This window comes from Rattus rattus, chromosome 9 (genome assembly GCF_011064425.1).
Source record: "Rattus rattus isolate New Zealand chromosome 9, Rrattus_CSIRO_v1, whole genome shotgun sequence".
Lineage (NCBI taxonomy): Eukaryota > Metazoa > Chordata > Mammalia > Rodentia > Muridae > Rattus > Rattus rattus.
The window spans coordinates 55660965-55669930 of NC_046162.1; the positions used below are offsets into that span (position 1 = coordinate 55660965).

At 55.4% G+C, this 8966-nt stretch overlaps 1 protein-coding gene across 1 annotated transcript; it reads left to right on the top strand.

The window, feature by feature from the left end:
• Positions 1–7465, top strand: Nr1d1 (nuclear receptor subfamily 1 group D member 1). Its single transcript, XM_032913414.1, has 8 exons — positions 1–603; positions 3292–3636; positions 3903–3991; positions 4085–4229; positions 4529–5172; positions 5468–5653; positions 6146–6356; positions 6984–7465. The coding sequence occupies exons 1-8, from the start codon at positions 573–575 to the stop codon at positions 7181–7183; spliced, it is 1851 nt and encodes a 616-aa protein (XP_032769305.1). The 5' UTR covers positions 1–572; the 3' UTR covers positions 7184–7465.
• The last annotated feature ends 1501 nt before the right edge of the window (positions 7466–8966 follow it).

An 8966-nucleotide genomic window follows, 5' to 3' on the forward strand; every position in this document is an offset into this window, starting at 1 on the left:
GCCCGGGAACCCTGGGCTGCTGGCGCCTGCGCAGAGCCCTCTGTCCCAGGGAAAGGCTCGGGCAAAAGGCGGTTGAGATTGGCAGAGTGAAATATTACTGCTGAGGAAACGTAGCAGGGCACACGTCTCTCTTTGCGACTGGGTGCTTCATTTCTCCATCACCTACTTACTTCCTGGTTGCAGCTTCTCTCCCTTTGGGACTTTTGCACCCGGAGCTCCAGATTCACTACCCTGCTTCGCTGCGGAGCCTTCAGGAGTGGCATCCGGTGCACTGCAGAGACCCGACTCTCCTTGCTACCTTATAGCCAGAACCGCTGCAGGCTGATTCTTCACACACACTCTGTCTGCTCTTCCCATGCAAATCAGATCTCGGTTGCCTCAGCATCCTACCCTTCTGGAGGGCTGCAGTATAGCCACCCCAAGACCTTACTGCTCGGTGCCTAGAATCCTGATTGTGAACTGCGGGCTTCACTCGTCTCCCTCAGCCATTGCCCACGGGGCGAGAGAGGCCACCACAACCTCCAGTTTGTGTCAAGGTCCAGTTTGAATGACCGCTTTCAGCTGGTGAAGACATGACGACCCTAGACTCCAACAACAACACAGGTACTGAGATTCTTATCTTTGCTCTGTCACTGTCTCCATTTCCATCCATGGCTTATGAAGAGGAACTTTGTAAGGGATTGGGGATTCCCTCTGGCCGGTGTTTGTTATGTACTGAGATGAAAGTTAGTAGATAAGATTTCTAGAGAGGGTTATTCTGGCCGGGACTAATGTACCTATAACGCATCATCACCACCCCTCTGAGTTCCCCGGAGTCCGAGGGCAGATGAAATGGAGGGTGGATACCAGTGGCGAGTGAAGAGTTCAGGGAGACTCAGCGTTTTGAAGTAACCTTCGGAAACGTCCCCATTTGCCCACTCCTTGCAGCTGTAGTATGCCTGCCTCTTTTCTCTTTCCTCTAGTTCTAGCTTACTTCCAGGGAGTCTGGGAAGCAGCGGGGGTATCCGGGCTGGTGGGTTTGAGTGAATGGGTCACACCTCGCTGGGGAATCCTCAGCGGCAGTGGGGAGCTCCGTTTGAGGAGTCGGGTGCTTGGGACTCATCTCCAGGCAGGGCACCCACAGCGACTTAGCCCGGGGAGGGCTCACATGGCTGCAGAGCCGGGCCCACGTGCTGCATTTGTTTTCATTCAGTAGAAGCCGTGGCCGCCATCCCATTGGTCATTGCCTCCCGGCCTCGTTACATAATGAGCTCCGCCCCTTAAGTTGCCCGAGCAACGCGTGTTGCCTTCTCTCCTCCCCTCAGTTGTCCCAGCCCAGCTTGGTTTTAGGGACAGCCTTCGACCTAGGGTGCTTGGGAGGGGCGGGGCGAGGGCGGGGTTTTGTTTGCGACAGAAGGGAACCGGAGAAGGCGGTGCTTCGAGTTCCGGGGTTCCTCGTTGGGGTGCCACGTGCGAGGGGCACACGTGGAGCGGGGACGTGAGGCCAGCTGAGGGCCAGGCTCCCGCCCCGCCCTTCTCCGCCTAGATCTGGGTGAAGCTGGGCTGACTCACCGCCCCCGCCTGGCTTCTTTTCCTCTCAGACTGCCTGGCCCTCTTACCCTCTATGACCGAGACTTGAGTAAGATGGGGGCACCCCTGTCTTGTTTGGCCTCAAGTTTATGCGTCCCAGCGAAACCTCACACCAGATCATTCTTATCCCCTTTATGCTAATCGTACCTACATCAATTTTCTGCATCCAGACCCAGCTTTCCCACGTTCATGCCCAAAGTTTTACTGTTCCCCAGGTATCTCCTCTCCCCCCTAATACGAACACCTTAGAATCAAAGTTGACACCATACTACTTTGCATCACTCTGGGTTTTTTTTGTCCCCACATAGAAAGGAAAACAGACCAAGAGAGTTGATTTCCTCTATGTCGGAAAGCCAATTGGTAGCAATACAGGTCTAGATTTAGAAGTAGGGTCTTTTGAGCAGTGCCCCTCGCTTCAAGTTGGAAGACTTTTTGAGTGACTTTCTCATGCCCTCTTTCAGGATAAACTAGGTCAAGTTCATTTAAGTCCACATAAATAACCCATCCTCCAACCCCGCCGTGAAACCGTAGCCGAGTAGCCATTCTGCAACTATTTTACAGGCAGGGTTCACCCTGACCAACCTTGAGCTATTTTAAGGTTGCCCTGCCTAGTTTAGTGTGTGTCAGTGGGTGAGCAAGACATGTGCTTCTGTAGGCTCGGTGGCATGGCATGTGTCAGCTCCCACACGTGTCTGGGGATCCTCCCCTTTCCCCACTCCACCCATGGTAGGCCAAGCTAAGTGCTTGGCAGAGGTGTGGCAGACAAGTCGCCCTTCTCTTCTGTGAATACCGCGGGAGAAGAATCACCTGGCCAGCAATGTAACCAGAGGAGCAGAGTCGCTGAGTGGCTACAGGGCTAAAGTTATCACCCGGCTGAGACCTGAAAGGGGAATTTCCTAAATCTCCAGGCTGGACAGTTTGTTTCTCCCTCTCACCTCCTATAACTCATCTGAGTCTTATCTCCATATCACATTTCTAAGTCTCTTGGACTCAGAGTCATTGTGACTCATCTCTTGGGAGGCCAGAGCCAGGGTGAACAGAGTCCTTCCCTGCAGTATTCTATGAGAATATGTCTTTGGGTTTAAAAGAAAGGTGACTGTCTTAACATTTCTACGCCTCTCTTTTCTTTACTCTAGGCCAGCTACCCTTCACGATGCAGGGTCCGTCACTGGATAGGTCTTGGTGTAGAACTAGTGACTAGTATTTTTTTTTTTAACTTATGAATGGCTGTCAGCTGCCTATCTCCTCCCTAAGTAACTAAGTCCCCAGCTGCTGTTGATAGCCCCCCACCCCCCAGAAAGCAGCTAGGCCATGGGTTCTTCCCATGTATGAGATGCCCACTGGAGTTACAGCCCCCACCCAAACCAGAACCTGAGTGTATTCTGCAAAGAAATGCCCCTGAGTGGTTTTTTTTGGGGACCTGGTTATCATAAGCAGTGTGTGATGGAGAGTTTCTTCTTTCTTTTTTTTTTTCCGGAGCTGGGGACCGAACCCAGGGCCTTGCGCTTACTAGGCAAGCGCTCTACCGCTGAGCTAAATCCCCAACCCGGAGAGTTTCTTCTAATGACTAGGTTGACCGACAGTGCTACTTTTAGTTTATGTGGGAGAGTTGCATATCACTCCAAGGTTAGGCGGTCTTAACAGTGATTTGGTGGTGGTTATGTGGCGTCCTTGAACGACAGACACAATGCTTCATACCCTCCCCTTGTGCTCTCTTCCTAGGTGGTGTTATCACCTACATTGGCTCCAGCGGATCCTCCCCCAGCCGGACCAGCCCAGAGTCCCTCTATAGTGACAGCTCCAATGGCAGCTTCCAGTCCCTGACTCAAGGTTGTCCCACATACTTCCCACCATCACCCACGGGTTCCCTCACCCAGGACCCTGCCCGCTCATTTGGCACTGTGCCACCCAGCCTCAGTGATGATAGCTCCCCGTCTTCTGCTTCATCATCATCATCATCTTCCTCCTCCTCCTCCTTCTATAATGGGAGCCCCCCTGGAAGTCTACAAGTGGCCATGGAAGACAGCAGCCGCGTGTCCCCCAGCAAGGGCACCAGCAACATTACCAGTGAGTAAATGCCCAACTGATGCAGAAGGAAGGGAAGTGAACCCGGGACTCAGTCGTTAGTTGGTTTCTATCTGACAGTTACTTTTGGGGGTCTATGTTCTGGTCTTTGGGATTTCTCTTCAGAGTTGTATTAGCTCCTAGCCAGTCCCAGTCGAGTCGCCTAGACATGAGAGCCCCCTGGCTTTCCCCTCCTAGAACCTTCAGCCTCTGGAGAGAGTCCGTGTCTCAGGCTTCTCTGCTTACCCTCTGCCTGTCTCTTCCCACAGAGCTTAACGGCATGGTGCTGCTGTGCAAAGTGTGTGGGGACGTGGCCTCAGGCTTCCACTATGGCGTGCATGCCTGCGAGGGCTGCAAGGTGAGGCCGGTTGAGGTCGAGGACCTGGGTAGGCGATACACAGGCTCCTCCGCTTTGACGAAGATGTTCACGCTAGCCGTCCCTGTCTTCCAGGGCTTTTTCCGCCGGAGCATCCAGCAGAACATCCAGTACAAGCGGTGTTTGAAAAACGAGAACTGCTCCATTGTCCGTATCAATCGCAACCGCTGCCAGCAGTGTCGCTTCAAGAAGTGTCTCTCCGTTGGCATGTCTAGAGACGGTAAGGCCCGTGTCCCACGTCTCCTCCTCCTCGCCCCAGTTCCTTCCACCCAGCTTCCGCCTTCACCCCTCCATTTAAGACGAGCCTTAAGCTGAGACCCATGGCACTGAGACCCATGGCACTGAGACCCATGGTACTGTGAAGGATGCCCAGGTGTTAACCTTGTGTGTGGCCTCGCTGGTTTCAGTTTTTTAGGTGGAACCCCAGGCTTTCAGGGGCTTGCCCTTTCAGGAGGAAGGAAGGAAGGGAGGCATGTGAGTATGTCAGAACTTCCTGACGCTGTTCTCACCCTCTCGCAGCTGTGCGTTTTGGACGTATCCCCAAGAGAGAGAAGCAGCGGATGCTTGCTGAGATGCAGAACGCCATGAACTTGGCCAACAACCAACTGAGCAGCCTGTGCCCTCTAGAGACCTCACCTGCCCCGCACCCCACCTCAGGCTCCGTGGGCCCCTCACCACCTCCTGCACCAGCCCCGACACCTTTGGTGGGCTTCTCTCAGTTCCCACAACAGCTGACACCACCCAGATCCCCGAGTCCTGAGCCCACCGTGGAGGATGTGATATCCCAGGTGGCCAGGGCCCATCGAGAAATCTTCACCTATGCCCATGACAAATTAGGCACCTCACCTGGCAACTTCAATGCCAATCATGCATCAGGTAGCCCTTCGGCTACCACTCCACAGTGCTGGGAGAGTCAGGGATGCCCGTCTACCCCCAACGACAACAACCTTTTGGCGGCTCAGCGTCATAATGAAGCACTGAATGGTCTACGCCAGGGTCCCTCCTCCTACCCTCCTACCTGGCCTTCTGGCCCTGCCCACCACAGCTGCCACCAGCCTAACAGCAATGGGCATCGCCTGTGCCCCACCCACGTATACTCGGCCCCAGAAGGCAAGGCACCTGCCAACGGTCTACGGCAAGGCAACACCAAGAATGTTCTGCTGGTGAGGGCATGGAGCCAGTGTGGAGAGAGGGAGGGGGCCTTGAAGACTGGGCCTAGAGAAAGACAGCCAGTGTTCCTGGACGCTGAGGGTGGGGATACCTTCTGCCCAGGAAAGGACATTCTACCCCGGAGTCTGGGTTTTGCCTGGGAACCCTTAATCACCAGTTGGCGCCTGATTACCGTTTAAGGGAGAGGCCCATTCTCAAGGGCCATAGCTCCTAGCCCAGACAGTACTTGGAGCCAGTCCCGCTGGGGAGCCCACCTGGCTAACACACCCCCTCCTTACTCCTCCCTAGGCATGTCCCATGAACATGTATCCCCATGGACGTAGTGGCCGGACAGTGCAGGAGATCTGGGAAGACTTCTCTATGAGCTTCACACCCGCTGTGCGGGAGGTGGTAGAATTTGCCAAACACATCCCTGGCTTCCGTGACCTTTCTCAGCACGACCAGGTGACCCTGCTTAAGGCTGGCACCTTTGAGGTGAGCTGTACATTATGATCTCTGCTTTCGACTATGGGAAGGCCCCAGGAGAATAGTGTGACTAGGGTGGGAAGGGGTTCCCAGAGTCTTTGGCACTGTATTAGCTCTCTGACCTAAGAGGTGGATCTCTTAGCACCACCACCACCACCACCACCACCAACCACCACCACCACCACCAACCACCACCACCACCACCTCAGGGTTTATGGGACTTCTATCTCCTAAGCTGGTGTCCCCCAAACCCACTGCATCCGAGTAACCTAAGACACACTCTCCCCTCCTCTAAGACAGGAGCGTGTGATCCTCGGTTAAATACGGTCCAGAAGTAGCGGGTACTCCCACCGGCATCCCTCATTGACCATTCAGAGACTGACCCACCCTTACTGGCAATCTAAGGAAACGCCCCTCAAAGTTGCCAGCAGGCTCTAGGGGGCGGGGTCATTTGGCAAAACGCCCCTCCCACCTCGCTCAAAATGACTGTGCTCGCTTCAGGTGCTGATGGTGCGCTTTGCGTCATTGTTCAACGTGAAGGACCAGACAGTCATGTTCCTGAGCCGCACAACCTACAGCCTGCAGGAGCTCGGTGCCATGGGCATGGGTGACCTGCTCAATGCCATGTTTGACTTCAGCGAGAAGCTCAACTCCCTGGCGCTTACTGAGGAGGAGCTGGGCCTTTTCACGGCAGTGGTACTTGTCTCTGCAGGTAAGCCAAGCTCTCACCTGACCCTGGAGGAGGCACACGCAGTTCAATTCAACATACCTTTTATGGAGTTCCTACTCTATGCCAGGCCCGGCACTGGGCACTGGGCTACAGACATGATTCAGACACAGTCTAGCTTGGGAAACAGACTCATGCCCGACTAATTATAAAACAGCGAGAAGTGTCACAGAAGAAGCATGAACCACGTAAGCACAGACAACTATTTCTGCCTGGGAGAGCTGGGGAAGGAGGTGACACTTGAGTGGGGCCTCAAAGGGACAAGGTATTGCCAGGCATAGAGAGGGGGAAGGGCATCCCAGGCAGAGGGAACTACAGAACAAATAACAAGGGAGCTTGGCCACGTGTGGCGTGCTCAGGGGTAGGAGGGTGGTCTTGAGTGGGAGGTGGGAGGCGGCCAGCCTGTGGCCTTGCTCCCAGCATGTGGGCGTGCCCAGCTCTAGGGCAGAGGCCCTGGAGGAGGAGTAGCATGCTCCTTCTCCTTCCCCATCGCCCTCCAAGGGGCCTCAGGGAGAGGCTGCCTTGCCTGCCAGGTCCTCGCAGACCTCCGTGTCCTCGTCAGAGGAAGAGGAGCTCAGGGAGCTTGCCTCACTGCTGTCGTCTTCCCCACAGACCGCTCGGGAATGGAGAATTCCGCTTCGGTGGAGCAGCTCCAGGAGACGCTGCTGCGGGCTCTTCGGGCTCTGGTGCTGAAGAACCGGCCCTCGGAGACTTCCCGCTTCACCAAACTGCTGCTCAAGCTGCCGGACCTGCGGACCCTGAACAACATGCATTCCGAGAAGCTGCTGTCCTTCCGGGTGGACGCCCAGTGACCCGCCCGGCCGGCCTTCTGCCGCTGCCCCCTTGTACAGAATCGAACTCTGCACTTCTCTCTCCTTTACGAGACGAAAAGGAAAAGCAAACCAGAATCTTATTTATATTGTTATAAAATATTCCAAGATGAGCCTCTGGCCCCCTGAGCCTTCTTGTAAATAACTCTTCCCCCCACCCCCATGCTCCCTTCCTCCCGTATTTAAACCACTCTTGCTCTCCCACCCTCCTCTGGCCCCTCAATTTGTTCTGTTCCTGTCTCAAATCCAATAGTTCACAGCTGAGCTGGCTTCTGTGATGTGCTCTCGTTTGGGGAATGGGGGGGGGGGACTACTGCCAAGGCTGGGGGTGGGGGGCACCTCTCCATCTGGTCAGCTTGTGGGGTGGGTACTCTGCCAGCAGATGGGAGAATATGGGGAAACAGCACGCAAGTCTAGGGGGGGTGCCCGGGGGGTATTTTCATCATATATTTATTACATAAATATATAGTAAAATAGACGAGCAACAATTACCATAAAAATATCTTTCTTTAAAATCCTGACCCAAAACACAACGGGGTGAAAAATCGCACATTAACAGACATACTGATTGTCAACTGTGGGGCAGGAGTAGGAGCCCCTCAAGTCACCCCTACCGGTCCCACCCATCTCTGGGGGAAAGGGACCTGTCTACCTCCTTCCCTGTTTCTAGCCGCAACCCCCTCCCCCCACCCCAGCACCAGCTTCTCATACATTCAGTAGCGCCTCTGGGTAGTGTCCCCCTCCTCCACCCAGGAGTTCCTAGGGCAGGAAGTAATCTCCCCCTTATGGACGGTGTCTGTGTCACACGCCCTGCCCTCTCCCAGCCCTGTAGACCCACCACCCGGGGAAGGGGTAGGGGCTCCTCCCCCACCCTCCCCAAGTCTGAGCAGGGAGGAGGCTGGATGAGGTATGTGTGTTATAAGTGATGGGGGTGGGGGGGGGAATACTGAGATGGAGAGGCAGTGGTAGGGCAGGGTAGTGGTCATGGCTCTGGCACCCCCTTGTCCTGGCCTGGCCCCCCCCAACCTTCTCCCAGCAACCCATCCCTCCCATCAATACTGCACCTGCTGCCCCACCCGGCCTGCCCTAGTGCCCCGGGCCAACATTGGGGGAAGGCATGCTAAGCACCCATGCCAAGGCCATCCCCCCATTAGCACCAATGGCCCCCAGGAGAGGGCCCTGTCCCCCACTTCCACGGCAGGGACTGGGACAGCTGCCTCTCTAGAGCAGGTGCGTGGCACTCCTGAGTCTCTCTGGCTCCGCCCACAACATGTACTCACTCATACATTCACACGTAGGAACACACACATACACTCCACATCACTGAGGGGAAGGGGAAGGGCTGGGGGCAAAGGGCTCACAGCTCGTATCATTGGGGGAGAAGGGAATTCCCAAGTGCCTGTAAGAGGCCATGCCCATGGCTGAGAATGGGAACGGAGGGGCGGAGTAGTCAGGGGAAGGAGGGAGACAGCAGGCAGGTTAGGAACTCCACTGAGCCCCCGGGTAGGGGAGGGAAGTATGAGAGTATCATCATCCGTGGGACTGGAGGAATACAGAAATCAGTACCCCGGGAGAGAGAAGGAAGATAGAGACAAAGATAGCACAGGTGGCCCAGGGGCCCCAAGGGGTGGGGCAGGCACATGCACAGGTGACAGGAGATTCTCCTCCAGGCCCTCTGCCCGGTTTGGAACACCTGAACAGTGGCAGAGGACGCTGCCCTGGGAACAGCAAAGCATTGCCTTCCGTGTAGTGGTGTGTGTGTGTG

Coding starts and splice junctions, on each gene's coding strand:
- Nr1d1 (XM_032913414.1), top strand. CDS start 573: ATGACGACCCTAGACTCCAACAACAACACAG. Junction 604..3,291: donor AGACTCCAACAACAACACAG/GTACTGAGATTC, acceptor CTCTCTTCCTAG/GTGGTGTTATCACCTACATT. Junction 5,173..5,467: donor ACACCAAGAATGTTCTGCTG/GTGAGGGCATGG, acceptor ACTCCTCCCTAG/GCATGTCCCATGAACATGTA.